A 19,667-nucleotide genomic window follows, 5' to 3' on the forward strand; every position below is an offset into this window, starting at 1 on the left:
TGTACTTTCATAACCTCTGACTCGTTTCAGGTATTATTGCAGGACACTCCTCCCTCCCCCCCCCCTTGGTTATTTAATAAACTTATGATTTGACTGGAATTCACGTTGTCTGCTTGGTGCTTTCGGACCTGTGTCAAACCTTCCTTAGCAAATTCTCTTGAAGTCCCAGGGTACTAAGCCCAGGGTGGCGTAGTCGGGCTACTGGGAGTGGCTTATAGCCTCTCTCTTTCCCTCCTTACTGCTCTGGTCACATTAACACACTAGGTAAACGACCTGCATTGTGTTGCTTTACCACACCTTATCATAGTGTTACCATAGAGTTACCATACTGCTGAGTTATTCAGTTTTACCCTGAATAACTAACTCAGCAGTATGGCTTGCTACATATCCCCACCATACCATTTCCCTGTTGATGAGTTACAGGTCTGCAAAAGTGACATGCCACATCATACATTGTTTTCAGGGGATGATTATTGTGAAGACAGATGGTTGAGGACAGATTCATACACAGTACATAGACACACACACACTCGCGTCACCCATCCATGACAATGGAAAATACTTTGAAAGCTTTATGTCATACATATAATTTTATTCAGCAGAAGGAGATGTGCATAAATGTTCCAAAAAAACAGTATCCAGTTACCCAACATGGGTGAAATTAATTGATACAAACATTGTCTTAACAACAACAGCAATAACTTCCAATTATATAGAGCTTCATCAAGGCACCCAAAACATGTGACAGTGAAGGGGTAACCTCACTAACCACCACCACCCCCCTCCTAGGTGATGCACGGCAGCCATTATGCACCAGAATGCTCACTACACACCAGATTGATTGGGAGAGAGAGGGAATGAATGAATCAGCCAATTACACTGGGGATAATTAGGGGGGCAGATTGAATGAGCCAGGTAGGAAATTGCTCAATGTCTCAATGTTATTATCAGTATAGATTACACCAATATGGTATAGACCTGTTTCAGGTCCCTAACAACCGTAGTCAAGAACGAACTCGGAGGACAATCGCTAGTTTGTCACACGGACAGTGCATAGAAAGCAAGCTGGCTAAACTTGATATAAGATGAAGAATAAAACCATATTGCCTAAATATTTCGATTCTAAGGTAGATAAGACTGGTAAGATCCTCAGAGGTGAGCGTGTGAACAATAATGAAAACAGTTTCTCAGTGAAAGTGTGTACAGTAAGTGTGTGTTGTTATCAGGGCCAGGTCCAGTTGCACTCTGATCCTCTGGAGTTTCTGTTTCACTCTGATGGTAGTGTCTAGCTGAAAAGAGGAGAGTGCTGAATAATAATATCAAATATTATTGTGTATTATAACCACTAAAATAACACACTCTCCAAACTCTGCTGCTGATGAAATCCGATCCCCTCCACTCTCCAGACTCTGTCTGCACTCCCAAGATCCTGTAAATCTCTGTCCTCCCCAACCTCCACATCCAGCATCATAATGCTGAGTGCTTGCACTGCGTAAACAAACATGTGCCTTCCAGTGGCACAGAAAACAACATTGAGCTAATGGTAACTTGTGGACAAAAAAAAATAGTCAACATTTTGTTGAGCATTACATCCAACACAACGTCCAATTCATTTTAATGTCAAAGTATCTGTGTTGGATTTTAACCAGTTTCAACCGGATTTGAATGTTTTAACCAAACCCTCTAGGAACAGATTGAAATTGTCTATAGATTGGCATTGGCATTTCACACATGTTATGTTCTGTTGAGCCCTATTTGTATATACATGTGGGTAGCCCCTGTTCCTCTATGGCAGTTAAGAATGTGACAGTGAAATATATGAGGAATATGACTTTCATAGATGGGAAACATTTTGTGCTTCAACAAATTTCCAATGAAACTTCATTTCCCTGGGTCTCCTCTCTGTAATGTGTGCAATGTAATGCTGTTTGTGTCACTCTGATGATCTGCACATAATAGAAGTTAATGTCTATCTTGTGTCTGACAGAATGGGAAAAGAAATTCCTGTCAAATACCTTACACATCCATCAAAAGCAAAATTTATTGAATTACAGATGTATTCCATTTGTAAAAGCAATACGGCAGGACAGTACACAGGCAGTACACAGGCAATCATGTTCAATCAAACGTGGTGTGGTGGATGCTGTGGTGCAACAGGTCCAAGTACCCACACAGACCCAGGTTCAAATCCGGCCTGCTCCCAAAACCAGGAAAATAATTTTGCAGTATGCAGTACACTTAACTGGCATCTACATAAAATACTTAATCTAGAACCTACAGCAACTTCTCATTATTTCAGATAGTTTCACCATGCCAGTGTTATCTATAAAATCAAACTATTTGAACCATAGTAATAAATATTGATTCTAAGGTCACAAAGTCTGTCACCTGGATGCCTGGTGCACACACATACATATGGGAATAGCATCAGTTAAATGCACACATGGAATGGAATAGAATTGAATAGCACCCAACAGATGTTCTACTCAAAAGTACAACAATCAACAAACAATATTAATTAGTTATTAGCTAATTGGTTCATATTAAAGGTACAAACAATAATGCATCACTAATTCCATCACAATATGAACTAATCCAACTACTTAAAGAATAGGAGGTGAGAAATAAACAGCATCCATCAGGGAATGAAAATCACCTGTTACCATATCACCTGTTCAACTCCAAACACACCTCTCCACTATGAGATGGTTTAGGGGAACTTCCCAGAGTCCTTCAGTGGTAAAATTCTTAGTGGGACACGTGTACACTGAGTACCAAAGTATGGAAACACTCTCTCAGTGAAAGTGTGTGTGAACGTGTGTAGATGTGTGTTATAATCAAGGTCATACAAGGACACCTTCCCTCTGTCCCAGTCCAGCTTAACTCTGATCCTCTGGGGTTTCTTCTTCACTGAAAGCAAGTACGTTGGCTGTAGGCTTGAGACTATGGTATATTGCCCATTTTTATAGAGGACATAGCCAACTCCACTCCTGTTGGTGATCACCCCCTTCCTCTTAGCCGACTCTGTTGCAAAGCCCACGTCCCAATAACTGCTATTCCCCACCTCCACATCCCAGTAGTGGGTCCCTGAGTTAAAGCCCTCAGAGCCCAAGACATTGGCCCACTGATCAAACCTCTCTGGGTTATCAGGAAGCTGCTGTCTCTCCTTACTGTATGCCACACTGGTGCGATCCTCAGAAACAATGAGACGTGGGTGTGCAGTGTTGGGATCCAGAGTCACAGAAGCTGCACAGAGAGAAAAACAAAGACATGATTCATTAAGTTGATGAGGATGATGATGATGATGATGATGAAGATAATGATGATGATTATAAATATTTTTATTATTATCTCTTCTTTATCACATCAGAGGCTCATTAAAGTGTGTATAGTAAAGATAATCAGATAAACAAGTTGTGCTCTCAGAAACTGGAAGATAAATGACCAGAAAACTGAAGAAGTGTGCAGATGGGGTAAGTGTATGTTATGTGTCCCTATGTAGAGAATGAAACCCATTTAATTAATACCCCTCAACATGCTATTCTAACTTAGTTAGCAACTATGCTTTTGGGAAACGCACCCCTGCGTTTCCCAAAAGCATAGTTGCTAACTAAGTTAGTAACTTTGTTGGTTGCAGTGCAATTTCCCATTGCCAACCAACTAAGTTGCTAAAAGGAAACGCACCCCTGATCACACTGATGATGAAGCTGAAGCCTCAGGACCTGTTATACTCTAGACTTTACTGGACTGATAACTAACTCTATTAGGTTTAAGACTTACATGATAACAAGAAATGACCTTCACAAGAACTGACCAACAAATCCAAATACATTCTGAACTGCTGAACAGAAAAGAGTTCAGGCTGGAGCTCTGAGTGTCTGTGGAGCCCACAGATGTCTCATGATGAACAGCAAGAAGAGGAGAACCCTTACGGAAATTAACCATGGTATACTATGGGAAATAACCATAGATCTCCAAATAACCATGGCTTCTCAGTTTCTATGGTTAACCATGTTTTTTGTAACTATGGAAACTATGGTTTATAGCCTGGGAATACCCATATGAACCTTTGGCAAATTTGGAATTTTGCTCTTGCTCTGCCAAGAGGCTATTGAAGCCCATTTCCATCGCTAATCGCTAATCCGGCATGGAGGTGTATTTCTTTGGAAACAACTGCATTTAAAACCTTCGCTTACAAGATTGCTGCACTTCTAAAATTATTTGGTAAGATTTGAATGCAACAATTTAAGTTTAGTTTCACTGCTAATTCCCTGCTGAAAGTTGTAAGTAAATGTACCTTTTCCAGGCCCACTGTCAATTCCTAATGAGAAGGTCTGCGTGCTAACTAGGCTAATGGTTTAAAACGACCATGGTTTCACTATCGTTACACCCTATGACTTTGGTCATAAACCTGAGACAAACCATGTTTTTTGCCCCTAAGAAAAGTGAGAGAAACACAACACACTGTATTGGAAAATCTTTCTCATCCTCTCCCAAATGCCCATGTCTCCAAGGTGCTTTGCCAAATTGAGTGTTTAATATATTCAGATTGTTTTTTTTTTTCAGGTTTATTTCAAATCATTAAACATATAAGGTTAGAGACAACCTAGTTCAAAGGATATTTATATGTACCTGCAGGAATGAGACATCATCGCTTCTCATCCCCTCCTCTATGGCACTGATGGTGTCTGAAAGAGATGAGATCTCTCTGCTCATCTTCTCCTTCATCATCTGACTCTTCTGCTCCTCTTCCTCCCTCAGTGCAGTTATCCTGGCTGCCTCTTCATCTCGTAGAATCTGATGAAGCTTCTCAAACTTGTTCTTGATCTGCTTCTCTGTGTGTTGGGCCTGGACCTGTAACACCACACATCATTCATCAGTCAGTGTTGCTAGCTGTGCTGTTGGCACCACTGTAAGTTGTGGAGGTATCAGACTTACTCTGATGTTTTGGGCAGTGTCATCAGAATCACTTTTAGCTTCTTTCATCTTTTTCAACTTGTTCTGCAAAGGCTTCAGTTTGACTTTCAGTTCTTCCTAGAATAAAGTTTACCACATAAAAACATTCAAGGACTGAAATCAAACTCTGGTTTGGGTGAGAGATAGAGGGATAGAGAGATTTTTAAACTTAATTTTAGTTTATCCCAACATGCATTAATAATAAGTCTGATGTAATTTAACAGTCTTATACTCTATATGCTCTTCATTAATGTTAAAAGACAGTACAAATGCCTTATTTGTCTTATTTAGAGCTTATGAATGTTTTATTAACTAGATGTACCAAACTAAATGTTTCCTTAAGTTTAGTGGGTCCAGCAAGTTTCATGTGCCTCCGTGTTTCGGTGTCCTGGGAATCATTGACCAAAATTCAGGAAGTCGGATGACGAAAAAAAAAAAACGTTGACAATCCCTACATGACCTCTAAGCTAAGCCGATAAGCATCAGTCATAATGATGCTTTATTATATTTAAATACTGTCTAAACTAAGTGTCAACGAAGGTTTTGCCAGTTAGTAACTAAAAAAGTCAAACACAGTCTCTTAAACCATGAAAGATGAATTACGTGTTATAATAATGCCATCTAGTGTTTGGGGATGAGCACTACAGCAACCACATGACTGCTGAAGCATGTCAATTCCAGGAAGTTTTACAAACAAAATCCACAAAGTAGTATTATCAAGCACAGTAGGAAACTGCATCAGTGGATGTCTAGAAGGCCATCTTACCTTACGCTCCAGTGCTGCTTCACTGATGGGACTGAAGTTGTGGTTTTTGTGCAATTTAGAGTCTCGACACACCAAACACACAAGCTGTTTGTCATCTTCACAGAAGAGCTTGAGTTCTGAACGGTGCAGACTGCAGAATGGTTCTTTCTGACTTCTCCCCTTTGGGAAGTTCTCACACAGGTTCTTCAGAAGGAGGTTCAGGGGGGGCTCAGCGTTCAGCGATCTTGTTCTGCAGACTGGACACTCCCTGGTCCCTTTCGTTCTCCAGAACTGCTGCAGGCAGCCTTTACAGACACTGTGACTACAGCTCAGCAGAACTGGATCCTTGAAGATGTCACAGCACACAGGACAAGATAAATCCTTTTCTGAGATCGACATGGAGGCCATTTTCTCTAATAGTTTTGGTTGTTCTACTACACTGTTGCCTGTTTTGCAATATCTACTTTCAATTTCACTGTTCTAAAAACGTGAAACAGCCTGAACCACAATCCTGACTGAAATTAATCCGGATATGTCAATACAACTCTCCAACAGAGGCTTCCAGTCTTCCTAATACCTGCGACAAAACCACACTAATTTATACCTTTTTATCTTGACAACAACTATCATATCCTGTACTGCAACTGAACGGCAAGACGTCTCTCAGGTTCACTTCCTCAGTGGGAGGGACTCTTGAAAGCTTTCAGATTGGACAGAACTTCATCATTTTGTATGGCAGTTCTGCAGTTCATTCACCTGGCAGTTCTGCAGTTCATTCACCTCTTGCCCTGTGGGACAAAACAGGCCTGCCATCATTCCTGACCAAGTAGGCCTATTTTGGTTTTGCATAGACAGAAATGACTACATACTACATTATGTTTCTCATGTTGAAGTCTTCTGCCATGAATTTGTCATTGTCATATGTCATGTGTGTCATATGTTTATCAAGGATCTATCTATAAAGTGTCATGTTTATCATGGATCTATCCAGGCTTGGAATTTCACCATTCTGGGGGCAAGGCCACTTCGCCTTCAGTTGGGCATATTTGGTGGGGGGCACAAAGGCCACATGTCAGGGCACCAAGGCCAAAGTTAACTATACAGTAGTAGGCTATAAAAATGATCAAAGTTTAGCCTATGCAGTAGACCTGCATCACTGTATGAAACATTACAAAAACATGAAATGAAAACATGACATATTACATAGAACTGTAAATCATCTGACTATCTAGGCTACATATAACATTTATTTTATATTTAGCCTGTTATGAAATCATGTATTGAACAATTTAATCACAGCTCAGCTTTAAGAAACTCAAATAGCCTAGATGCATGCTTAGCATTTTGTGATCATTAAGGCTACTTTCACAAATTCTTAGTCAGCTGTACTCTGATTTACCAATATCTAGGCGATATTTGTAACATTTATTTTGTATTTGGCCCGTTATGAAATCATGTGGAACAATTTAAACACATTGTAAAACTTAAAGCCCAAATTTGGAGACATCCATGTATGTCGAACTTTACTGCAAATTCAAAACTGGATTACTCTGGAACGGCTAACTGTACAGGGGACTGCTTTACACCTTTGTGTTCGGTAAGGTCTCCTGTTTATTCTGATATATGGTTTGTCATGTGTTAAAAGAAGGGTTCGTAAAGTATTCCACCGAGATGAATGGGTAGGGAGATCATGGGACGCAAAACCTTCAGTAGAATGTATGATTAAATTTAATTATATTATTTACTTTTCTCGCGAACCGTTCAACACAGCAATTATCGGCTAACATCGTTTAAAAGCTGAGAAAAAGCTCTTTCATGTGATACTTGTGATGTCTGTGTGATGAATAGGCTACTTCGCGAGTAGTTCAACTGAGAATGGGTGAATTTGGACGCAATTTCTTTCTTGCGCTGTCACTTTCTCCACTGCGTAAAAGACTAAATAAATTTGCGCTGTAAATGCTAAGATTATTTTGACAGACCACAGGCTAAATAAAATTGCTATTAGTAGGACGCAAAGCAGAATATTGAAAGAAGGGGGCACCAAGGCCACCGTGGCCTGTAAACCTCTGATTTTCAAAGGGGCCTCACGGCCAACGCAAGGGGTGGCCGCCGTGAAATTCCTACCCTGGGGTGCGTTTCCCGTACAACTACGGAGGTTAGCTTTTTACTAACGTGGTACGATGCATCGTTCAACTAACCAACATGTAAGTTACGACTGTTTCCCAAAACCGTCGTACTTACATAGTACTTTGTTAGTTTGAACCATGTTGGTTTCAACCAACATGGTTCAGACTACAATGGTTGCAGATGTGTTCGGAGAATGTCGGGCTATGTCGGTTAGAGCCGAACGCATGAAGTCACGTAAAAGTAATGACATTTTACATTGCATGAAGTTTCCTGGCCCCAGCAGTTATAATATCATTAATAATAATAATAATAATACTTATTACAACAATAGGCAGTAATTTCAATAGGCCCTAGGCTATGTATGCTTTTTAAAAATATAGGCTATTAATAATAATAATAGGCATAATAATAATTTGAATAATAACGTCACAGTCTATTGAACGTAGCCTACTAATTAGCCTAATCAGTGAAGCATAAATCGCCAACCGCCGGTTCGGGCTTGGATAATGCCCGAACCGGCGCTTGGCGATTTATGCTTCACTGATTAGGCTAATTAGTAGGTTCGGGCTTGGATAATGATCAATTAACAATGGTGTTGGAATCTTGGATAGGCTCAATCACTAAATATTCCTATGATCGTTTAGAACCTGTAGTCCTAGTTTTAACTACTGATTGGAGACCATATGCTTACTAGCCTAGGCTTAGGATACATGTATATTATGTTCTATGAAAATTGGCATGGTTAGATTAGATTCAACATAGTATACAGTACTATACAGTAGGTTTGCAGAAGGTGGTTTAGAGTAATATAAATGAAATATAAATATGTGCAGTATCTTAGCACTTACCTTACAGTAAGAGCAGAATAAATATGGATATGTAATATGAACAATGTTGAACAACATGTTGTTGTGTAAGTGCTTTGGGTTTCACTCTGTTCTAAAAGCGCTATATAAATGAATATTTTACTTTATCATTGCCCTTCATTTCACTGGAATATTTTCATGCCTTTATGCAGCATTTGCCCAATGTTGCCCTTGTTATGTGTTTTCACTGTGACACTGAAAACTGAATACTGTTACCACACACAAGTATTTCATGATATTTTAAATGCACAGATACAGTTTTTTTACCATTACTTTTCATCCATTGTAGTTATGAAGTTGTGTGTTGAATCACAACCACAAAATCACAGTTCACATAGCACAAATGTTTCAATGCTCAAATGGTTGAAGGATCTGCGCCAGCTGTACCAACATACACACACACACACACACACAGTGTTACTGTAGGTGCTGCTCATGTTGTTGCCTTCTGCTGCTGAGATAGTAGCAAAGTCTATACTGTTGTTTTCAAATGCATGTCTATATTCCCTGTGAGTGCACTGACATTTCAAGACCTACTTTATTCCATCAACCCCCTATGATAATACAAGCATGTCAACTGCTCCATCTAGGAGCCCAACAGCGAGGCAGAGGCGCGGTACAACAACGCCCATAGCCGGACCCGCGTTGTTGTGGAGAGGGCCTTGGGCATGTGGAAAGGTGTGTGAGCAAATCCGCTGGTGGCCTGAAGCTCCATCCTGCAAAGGCGTGCAGTGTAGTTTTGGTGGCGGCGCTTCTGCAACATGGCCTTCAGGATCACATCCCACTGCCGGCTGATGAGGAGCTGTTAGTGGAGGAGGTGGAAGAGGTCATTCCAGTGGCTGCTGCACACCTTCCTGCTGGCCTGGAAGCACACTGGGAATTAGTTGCACATATGTTTGGCCTAAACACCCAAACCCCACAATTCCCTGCCACATTACCTGTTTTTCCCCCCTTTGTTTATGTTTTTTACATTTCTTTTAGTTTGGTGGGGGTGAGGGGGTAAATGTACCATCACTTTCTCCCCATGATCCCTCCCACACACACACACACACACACACGTTCCCTATGAGCCATGACATCAAAATACATACACAGATTGAAAGGTCACAAAGCAAAGGCAACTTACCATTTTTCCGCCTCCCATGACAGGCCTACCCATACCTGGGCCATGAACGACAAATTAAATCAGTGAAAATCATGTCACATTTTGACACTGACCACAGCACTTTGCATGCTCACTTAAGTCCCAGAGGTCTTAAAGTTCTCCAAGCGAGAGCCTACTCAACTTCACAGCAGCATTCTCCAATGTCATTGTACCAACATAATTCAGCTATGTGTTCAAATATCAAGATCATATAATAACTCGAGAGTAGCCTAACTTATACACCCACTAAACATAGCTTGTGATCAGACAAGATACAACACAAACCCCACTCCACAGGCATACTCACCTCACACCCATCGACTCAGTCTTGAACCCCTGACCTCTCTCTTGTAAAGCACACACGCTACAGTCTCTGCCACAGCTCAGTCACTTCACCACATCATAATGGGCTGTAGAGTCCATATACCGTTAGCTATGTGTATGATTAGCAGATGCTTCATCCAAACACACTTAACATACGACTACAATGTAACGTTATCCTTTTATAACAATTACAATGCTAGCCTCACATAACAATACCGTTGGCATTCAAAAGCTTTATCACCAGATAACTTAACTTAACGGGTGTTCGAAAGAATCTGTGCTGACCATAGACAGTAAAAGAACCAAGAATGGTTAGCTTGTTCGGTTGGAGGGAAGCTAGCTTTGACGTAATCTCTCTTTCGCGCCGTAGGGAGATCACCGTATTGTTTGGATAAGAAGCTCAGTCCACCTTACTGTCTATGACGGTAACTCGTAAGCAAAACCTAGCATACACGACCGTATGTTAAGGTAAAGCATTACACAGAGGCAACCTTATAATAATAAAAAAGTAAACCTAATTTAAAAAAAAAAAAAACGGCAGTAATCATTTCAGAGGTTTTCGATGGATTGACCGTAGGTCGGAAAAGTGGAAAGAAAATAGCTTCAAGGCTATAACTTTTTTGTTTTGTTTTAGCATGACTGTTTTTGAAGATGATCATGTATGGTAGCTTCAACATTAACACGACTTGGTGAGGATGATATTAATAATAATACATAAATAAATGTTTAACTTTGATGACTTTGAAGGCGAAGGAAATGTGAGAAGAATTTCTGTGTATCTATCATATGAGTTACAAGATTCAGTTCTATGGCTAACGTCACGAAGTTAAGTGTGAGGCTGCGCAGCACTGGGGGGACCAACTGAAAAATCGTTCTATTTGACTCAGTGCCCTCCCATTGAAAACGACGGAGTCTGTTCGTCCATTTCTTTTACTGTCTATGGTCCCCGCCCCTGAAGCAGATCGCTTGGAATACATCAACGTAGGGAGAGAAAATGACTTATACTTAAGAAATCTTTGAGCAAATGTAAATAATAGTTTAGCCTATTAACAGGAGTGTCATGAACGAAGTCACAGTGGAGTAGGATGTTATATCGGGTCTCAAAAAGTTGTCAGAGACTATGTAAAAATCATTGGGGGGGAAAAAACTTGAAGGGAATGGTATATAGGCTCTCTATTCTCAACTATTGTGACTTATGAAGGTCAAAAACCTCCCTGCAAACTACCTCGTTGCATTACATTTTACATTTATTCATTGAGCTTTTATACTAACAACAATGGAATTATTGGAATAACACTTAAGTGACATTGCCATGGTAATAAATACTAACTACATGTACCACATGGCGGTACAAAATATGCCCTCCCCCAGTCCTGCGCATTCTTCTCATTGTTGACGAACAAACACTTACTTTCTGTAAAATAAGTGTTTGTATAGCATATATAGCATACTGTATAGCATTGTAAGTCACTTTGGACAAAAGCATCAGCTAAGTAACCATAAAAACCATAAACCTTCCAAAGGAAATCTTCCAGACAAAGAATCCACAATACAGTCGCAAATATAATGCTGAGAAAATAATGTATTGAAGTAACATGAATGGTGTAAAATAGTATCCTGAATTGGCCATGATTGGACCTTGGTCACTTGGGTCAACAATCAATCAGTGAGGTCCTCTGGAAAGGTCCTCCTGAGGACAGGCGGGTTCGCCAACTGCCACGTTATAATGTCGGCCATCCTCGGTTACCAGGCAGACAGAGGGCCAGTCCTGAATGTGATCATCCGGGTAATGAGTGATAATGAAGTCCGCCATGTTGGCCATGTAAAGGCGGTAAACCTTGATGGTGTGGTGCAGTGTGTAACCCAGGAGACACATCTCCACCTATAACACAGAAATGAAGACAACAGCCAACAACAGTAGGCTATATCACAACAGACTTTGATACACCTTCTCATCTGGCAGTCAATGGGACAACAACAACAATAAAAACAACAACAACAACAACAACCACCACATCAAAAGTCTCCCTGAGCCTTTTCACCTGCTCCATGCCTCCACTGAAGCCAACCTGGCTCAGGTGGTTGGCCAGGAACGTGCGCGGGCACGAGGAGGTGTAGCGGGAGAATAGCAGCCAGCAGAAGATTGGCACGTCTTTGCCCCTCTCCATGGCGGCGTGCAATTCCACGGCACAGGCTAGCATCAGGAGCTTGAGTGCCTCCATGACACCAAACTCGTCTTCTCCGCCTTGGAAGAGCTGCTCACACACACGTCTGCGACCCTCGAGCCCAGGAGAGGCTGCCGCCGCGTGCCACTATACAGAAACGCAAACATCAACACACACACAGAATCTCCGTTACCCCAACGTGTGCATTACAATAATGACTGATATGGAAAAATGAAATGTCAACAAAGTTTAACGTATTACTTTAGGTAATACAATATCCAACCACTGTGATAATATGCAAATGAGAGTTGTACCCATTTCCGGAGAAGGCTCAGATAGTGTTTCATAAGATCCACATCATCTTTGATCCCACTTGTCTGCTTGCAAACGTCAGGAAACAACCAGCCTTTAATCAGACCGTAACGAGTCTCAAGCTCATCAGGGATCTAGGAAAATGACAAAATTCAAGTGAAATGTTTGATATGTTAAAGGGCCTGAGCAAACACTGCTCCACTATAATAGAAACATGATGCAGTTAACATTTTTTATTTCTTTATTTCTGTTTAAGAAGGAAGACAGTTCATTCTGAATGAGACTCTGTTATCTCTCCTAACGATGTACAGCTAGTAACTAGGGCTATCAATCGATTAAAAAAATTAATCTAATTAATTACATACTCTGTGATTAATTAATCTAAATTAATCGCATATATAATTTTTGCTGTGAATGTATTTTAAATATTTAAATTCAAATAAATCATTGAATAATCAGCATTAGTGACATTAAAGTTCAAAAACTCTTTTATTATTTTTTTTAATAATGGGCATAATAATCTATGATATGACCTAATATGCTGAGGAAATAAATTCAAAAGTGCTTTGGGAAGAAGTTGTTTTTCACATACAAGGTATTTCAGGCCACAGATATAACCTAGGGGACACAATGAAAATAAATTAACACTCCCCTCAATGTCAACACTATTTCTTTGCACTTATGTGCGACTTTAGAGTTGATGAACTCCGGTGATATGCAAATTCCTTGTTGCAGACATTGCAGAAGACTTTATTTTAATCAACACTTTATTTTTTATCAACACCATCAGACCGTTTTTTAAAAGTAAATGTTCCAATCAATGATCTAGGACATTTTCTTCTCTCTCCTTCATTTTACAGTCTAATGGTTACTGACTACAACGGCTCGGGGTCAAAGGTCATACGGAATCGATTAATCTGCGTTATTTTTTTTTAATCAGTTATTTTTTCTCAAATTAATTAATCGAAATTAATCAGTTATTTTGACAGCCTACTAGTAACCCCTAGGGTAGAGAAGATGGGCATACCAATAAGAAACTCTCCCGCTGGAGCCAGTCAGGAAGTTGGGCAGAGCTCATCAGTGTCTGGTACAGGGAGGCTCGCAGGGCACAGTAGTTGTCTTCCCTTACCCGCCGGACGAATCCAAAGCTCTGGGAGAGCACAGCGTAGCCCTGGAGGAAAGTGCACACAGAGGGATAGAGTGAAAAAAGATTAGTGGCAGGCTGGGCAGGTGCTCTTGTTCACCTTGTCAAGAGAGAAAATACACATGCAATATGTACGACATACGTTTCTAATGATTATGCTTTCGGTGGTCTGCTCTTTCCATTCCCTCTCGCTGTGAATTAAAATGCCAACGGGCGGCTCAAAGCTGCATCGGTCCTGTTCTGGAACTGTATTGAAAGGAGTACAAGGAGATTTTTTACTGGCAATGTACATGCCATGATAGAATATCAATACAGCAATCATTTAGAGTTATTCACCAGTCATTTCCATGACACTTTGCCTCGCCAGCTCTTCCTCAATCTCCTCCTCACTATAATAGAGATCTTCGCCACTGTAGGGAGAGAGGTTGGATGCTCTAGGTTAAATGTCTTAATTGCTGTTTAATGACTGACTTGATCCAAAACTATCTCATTCATTTCCTATGGTAAATGGTTATGCAACTGACATACCAAGTAAACCAAGCCTCACTCCCATCTGACACTGGGCTCCACCTGCCAGCACTTCCAGGTCTCTCATCCTGGAGATTTACAGCCAGCCCTCCGTCAGTGGAACCAGTTGAGCTCACCACAACCTTCTGAAGTTCAGCAAGTTCAGCAAGCAACTTTGTAAGGGGTACACTCTTTGCCTTCACGCCTTGCTTTTTCTGGGATCTCTTCGGAGTATCTAGCCCCTCCAACAGGTTGCCCAGTGAAGACTTAGTGCTCAGGCCAAACACCACATCTTGGGCAGCAGAGGCTGCAGCACAGCCTCTGTACATAAATAGACAGAAAATGAATGTTGAGATTAAGGAATCTAATTTATTAAAAACCTACCAACATAAACTCATAATTATGCAATTCCCAAATGTCTTTGCTAGAGGAGGCCCCATTAAGATGTTTCTTTAAGCTGTGTGTTTGAACTAAACCCAATGTATTATATACAACAGTTCTATTATGGAACTGAGACAATCATACTTTTCCTGACTCACCTTGCACAAGCATCAGTGGGAACAGAGTTGAGATCAAGGCCACTAACGGGTGGCTGTCCCTCCATGCTGATCGAGTGACCACTATCACTCCTATGCTGCGAGATAGCCTCAGCAAGCTTAGCATTTATGAAGGGGAAACCTGTGCCAAGCATGGCGGAGGTGAGCAGCCGCTCATCCTCACTGCTATGCAGAGGGACATCCTGTTCATCATCCAGGGCTTTGGAGGAGTCTAGCAGTGACTGGTGTCCACACATGTCCAGAGAAAACCCCTTTGGAGCCTTATTCACCACGCCCTCAGCCGAGGGATTCTGAACCAGCCGGTCCTCCAGCTTTACAGCTGGTGTATTGGTGGCAAGGTCCTCTTGGGGAAGCATTGCATCATCAACAGTCTCCTCGGTCGATATACCGCCATGCAAGATAATGTCATCATAGTCGACTCCATCCTCATCCTTGGTAGATGGTTGCATAGATGTTATCATTAAGCCTTTGGTAGTGTTTACCATCTCAGAGGAAGCCTCCTCTTTTGAATGGTCTCCTGGATGGGCGATGTCAAATCCAATAGAAATGCATCTGGCTGATTCCTCTGCAAGGGAACAATTTGATCTCACAAGATGCTGCTGAGGTTCAGCAGATGCTGCCTTCTTCACTGATGGTGTCATCAGAGGTGTAGATCCAGGCATCGTGTCAGAGTAGCCGAGAGGCTCACTCTTTGCTTCCACTACTAACTTATCCTGTTCGGGAATCTGGGATCTCTCTGGGGTCTCTTGTCCCTCCAACAGGTCACTCAGTAAAGACTCAGAGCTCAGGCCTTTAGCAGCAGAGCCTCTGCACAGACAGACAGAGGATAAGCATTGTGATTAAGGGTTTTATAAACTTACCAAGGTTAACTGATTATTTTCTGCAATTATGAAGCAATTGCAGAGCTGAAAGAGGCCTGACAGGTACAAAACTAATGGCTCTCTAAGCCTTTGAATATAAGGCAGACCATGAAAATTCTTATTGAGCGACAAGGCTATAGAACGCGCTTAAGTGGAAATTCATAGAAATATAAATATACATCCTGCATCCTGTCAATATACAGTGTATACAGACGTTGAGCATTAATTAACACTCAAATTGTGTCTGCATGTCTCTGAATTAATAATCTGTGGAATTAAAGACCTTTTACAAAATTCCACTTGTGTTTTGATAGCATTTATTGGTGCCATCAGCAGCCAACAGGTGCTGCTTACCTAATCTCAGCCTGTACATCTTTTTCAGCTGTAGCTGAGGGGAGGCTGCTGTTCATGTTGTCACCACTGCAGAGCTCCTCTCTGAGGTTAAAATCCTTTAGAGTCCTATTTTTGTCATTGTTAGCTTGCACAATGTCAGTAAGACTGATATTTACCATCTTCGAGGAAGCCTCCTCTATTACATGCTCCACTGGAAGGTTGGTATTAAATACTTCCTCCCTCACAGGTGTCATCGGCAGAGTAGTTTCTGTTATTTCAACTGAAACATTCGGAGCCTCTACATTGACTGAGCAGCCCAGGGTCTCAGGCTTCTCCATAAAAACAGCCTTTGTGCAAAGCTTTGCAAGGGGCACATCAAGATTAAGAGTCACCTCATCGAGATATTTAGAGGCCACAATCTTGGTGGTATCTGCCAAATCCTCTGGCACCAGTCCTGCAGCTACCTCTTGTTGATATAGGAGAATGCTCTTTTCCACCGCAGAATCTGCTGCCCGACGAGGTGCCACTTCATGCTTGATGCCCACATTTTGCAGCCGCTGTCCCTCCTCCTGACGGTCACCGGGATTGGCACGAAAGCAGCAGCTGACTGTGTTCCCCATTGTCCTGGGACCTGGCTGGGGGCTCAGCTCAGGTGCTCAGACAGGGAATGGAGCCCTTATGGCATCCACAATGTGGATCTGTGTAAATGTGGGAGAGATTTAAAAATAAAAAAGGGTTCATAATGAGCTGCAATCTGAGTTTAGAATCTGAATCTGAATTGTTTCCTTCCAAGAACTGACTGCAAACAAATATGACAATATTCAGTATTGTGAATGAACAAGTGCTAATTTGTTCAAGTCAAGAGAAAGAAAATGATAATTGAACATTATAGGCCCTGACCGGAGTGCCTTAGTTTACTTGTCCTGGATGCTAGCTATTGCCAGGATTTTGTGATCTTTTTTTTTTTCACGTTAAGTGCAACAGGGTAGTCAAACCAACAGAAACAATTTAGGCATGATTCATATGAACGAATAAAATGTAAGACTTAAGCTGATTACCTACTTATTCAGGATATCAGGAAATTTCAGCAGTTGGTTTTTCCAAAGAGACTGAACAGTGTTTGACGCTTCTACTGGGGTTCAGAGTAATGTTCGGATGCATATTTCCGTAGAACTTTATGCGAACCCTCATCATAAAGACGACCGAATGTTGACCATCTATGACGTCAAACCTTTACGCAATCTGTAGCCTAGGCCTATAGTAGCCTAGTCTATTTCTCAGATTGTATTGAACGTCTCCTTTCATCAATAAATAGCCTACACATATTTTCACTGGAGCATAATCAACGCTTACTGTATTTTAACGAATTTGATAAAACGGTCGTCAAATATCACGCAAGGCTAGCCTAATTCGGAAGCAATTAGGCGCAAACGCCAATTATTCTAATGTGCTCATTTAGCGTGTGTAGCCTATTTTTTACATGTGGGAATCAGTGTAGGCCTATTATTTTAATCATTTTTATTTCTTTATCTAATGAGGGCATTATCATAATCATTGACTTTCATTGGCATTCAGAATCTACTCTATAGGCTACTGAAAACCCTACCACTCTTCAGGAACCACTGCCCATCCCATCTCCTGTCATGTCTGAGAACACCACGTTTCATAGGCATATGCTATCATTTTAGTCTATTAACTTTTTGGCTAAAGTTAAAAGTTATCGCTAGTTGACTAGGAGCCTATTCAGCAGACGCATAACCAAAGCGACCCTACACGGTCAGAAAAAAACACGTTATTTATTTATTAATGGCTTTTCACCAGAGCCGGACAGTAACGGAGTAGCCTACATTTACTTGAGTACAGTAGGCTACTTGAGTGCAGTTTTGAGGGATCTGTACTTTACTCGAGTATCATTTTTGGGGAGTACTCATGACTTTACTCAAGTACATTTGAATGGCAAATATTGTACTCTTTACTTCTATCCATAACCATGAGTAGCCTACCTGTTACTTCTTCTAAAAAAAGGAAAAAAGAAAAATCTCGGAAACCCTGAATTTGTTGTTTCCCTTTTAAACGTGATTGGATTGTGCAGGCGCTACTGATTGGGACAGCCTATCAGCAATCACCTTCACCTTTCCTCCAAAGTCAACTCCATGGTTAAATTCAGATAAGAGACGAAGCCTTGATGAAATTCATTCTGGACTCTATCCGACCACATAAAGACCTCGGGATACTTCGGTTTGGCTTTAGGGACCCTCTACTCACTACCAGTGCAATGTTGTTTGGAACTGTAGAAGAGGTATAAAAATAGCGTTTTGTAGTGGCAAAATAATGTGCCCTTCTCACTTCCACGCTAACGAGCTTTGACTAAAAACGGTAACATCGAACTTTCTCAAAACACATCCGAATGACATGATTTGGATGTCAACTCAACGTATGTACTCCCAATCATCCGTAAATCGATCTAAAGTGCATTTTACTCCGGATAATTCCTTTAACGGGAGCATTTACCGCCTGAAATATCACATTTTGTTTACCACGCTCGGAGTTATAGCAGAGAGGGTTAAAGCGGAGCGAGAGGCGCAAACGTTCGACAATTTCCGCGTTCGATTATTGCAAGGGGAAGGGGGGAAAATCCCCCTTTATGCAGACCAGAGTAAACCCTCGCTGCACTAATGTCAATGGAGACTTGTGGAATTTTACCAATAAATTGGTCATTATATCTTTCTGGATTTGTTGAGGGTTTTTTGGAACATTTTGTCATAATCTGTAAGTGTTTGGGATCATGTCAAGCCTAAAAGTGTAATTTAATTTAGTGTTCGGATTTGTAATAAAATAACTTAATATCAGACCATGCTGCTGCCAGTTACTGTCCAGTTGTTAGCATGCTAGCTAGCCTCTTAGCTAAGGTAACATTTTAAACGGAGAAGTGTAATTTCTTTGAAATGACAACTAGCTGAATAACATTACTGACATTAGTTAAAGTGGATAGTTTATACTCAAGCGAATTTGGAACAGTATATTAAGTTTAAGCGAAGTCCTTCAACTACTAGTCACTTGTTAGCGCATATCTGTATTGCCATAGCTACTCCCATCCACTTGTATGGCGTTTTAAGCTAGCGTTAGCTAGCTAGCTAGCTCGGTACACATGACTAATTAAATTATTTATATAATGTCCTAAAGAATGATTCATTGGTATCATACATGATTATAGACAATGATATTGTGAACACAATTATGTTTATCTGTTCTTATTGCTTATTAAGAGAGAAAGTTTATTTAGTGACGTAAGGTGACACTCCCACTTATGCAGACCGGAACTGTCCCATTTTGCTCCCATAGTAACGAATTACGTTGCTCTATCTTGCTAGTAATCAAGGATCTTTGGTTATAGTGATGGCCTGATGGCTCGCCTATTTACGCCGTTTCAATGGCACATGAACGGTTAGACCGAGAATTCTCGTCATGAAATTAAAATTCCACTGGAGCTCCAAGCGGATGTGTACACGCAGCCTTACAACACTGTTTACAGCTCTTCGAGTCACGGTAAAATGTAATTTTTGGTACATAGCTACTTTAGATACACCTATGGTGTGGGTGCTTGCGTTTCTTTAGGAATCTGGCCTT

The 19,667-nt window shown here is 40.9% G+C and overlaps 2 protein-coding genes and 1 long non-coding RNA gene across 5 annotated transcripts in view; all 3 read right to left on the reverse strand.

The window, feature by feature from the left end:
• Positions 1 to 3,102: 3,102 nt before the first annotated feature.
• On the reverse strand, positions 3,103 to 6,392 carry LOC121695545 (nuclear factor 7, brain-like). The gene is made up of 4 exons (XM_042076508.1): positions 5,723 to 6,392; positions 4,939 to 5,034; positions 4,633 to 4,854; positions 3,103 to 3,246 (listed from the first exon to the last, which is right to left on the reverse strand). Exons 1-4 carry the CDS (start codon positions 6,107 to 6,109, stop codon positions 3,238 to 3,240), a joined length of 714 nt encoding a protein of 237 aa, XP_041932442.1. The 5' UTR covers positions 6,110 to 6,392; the 3' UTR covers positions 3,103 to 3,237.
• A 2,644-nt stretch (positions 6,393 to 9,036) lies between these two features.
• The window catches only part of LOC121695729, a 118,730-nt gene continuing 108,099 nt past the window's right edge, over positions 9,037 to 19,667 (reverse strand). Inside the window, exons 1-3 of one of the 2 annotated variants that reach the window (XR_006026145.1) lie at positions 10,146 to 10,441; positions 9,821 to 9,855; positions 9,037 to 9,556 (exon numbers count right to left, since the gene is read on the reverse strand). This is a non-coding gene — a long non-coding RNA (uncharacterized LOC121695729). Of the gene's footprint in view, positions 9,557 to 9,820; positions 9,856 to 10,145; positions 10,442 to 19,667 lie in introns of those variants that run through there. The other variant, XR_006026144.1, reaches the window with a different exon arrangement.
• Positions 11,725 to 17,257, reverse strand: LOC121695063. Of its 2 annotated transcripts, none has more exons than XM_042075594.1 (10): positions 17,103 to 17,257; positions 16,062 to 16,738; positions 14,830 to 15,654; positions 14,312 to 14,611; positions 14,120 to 14,193; positions 13,926 to 14,029; positions 13,667 to 13,810; positions 12,642 to 12,773; positions 12,205 to 12,474; positions 11,725 to 12,044 (listed from the first exon to the last, which is right to left on the reverse strand). In XM_042075594.1, exons 2-10 carry the CDS (start codon positions 16,658 to 16,660, stop codon positions 11,826 to 11,828), a joined length of 2,667 nt encoding a protein of 888 aa, XP_041931528.1. In that variant the 5' UTR covers positions 16,661 to 16,738; positions 17,103 to 17,257; the 3' UTR covers positions 11,725 to 11,825. The 2 variants fall into 2 exon arrangements, with proteins under 2 accessions (XP_041931528.1, XP_041931522.1); XM_042075588.1 differs by having other exon boundaries at positions 17,099 to 17,234.

This window comes from Alosa sapidissima, chromosome 2, assembly GCF_018492685.1.
Source record: "Alosa sapidissima isolate fAloSap1 chromosome 2, fAloSap1.pri, whole genome shotgun sequence".
Lineage (NCBI taxonomy): Eukaryota > Metazoa > Chordata > Actinopteri > Clupeiformes > Clupeidae > Alosa > Alosa sapidissima.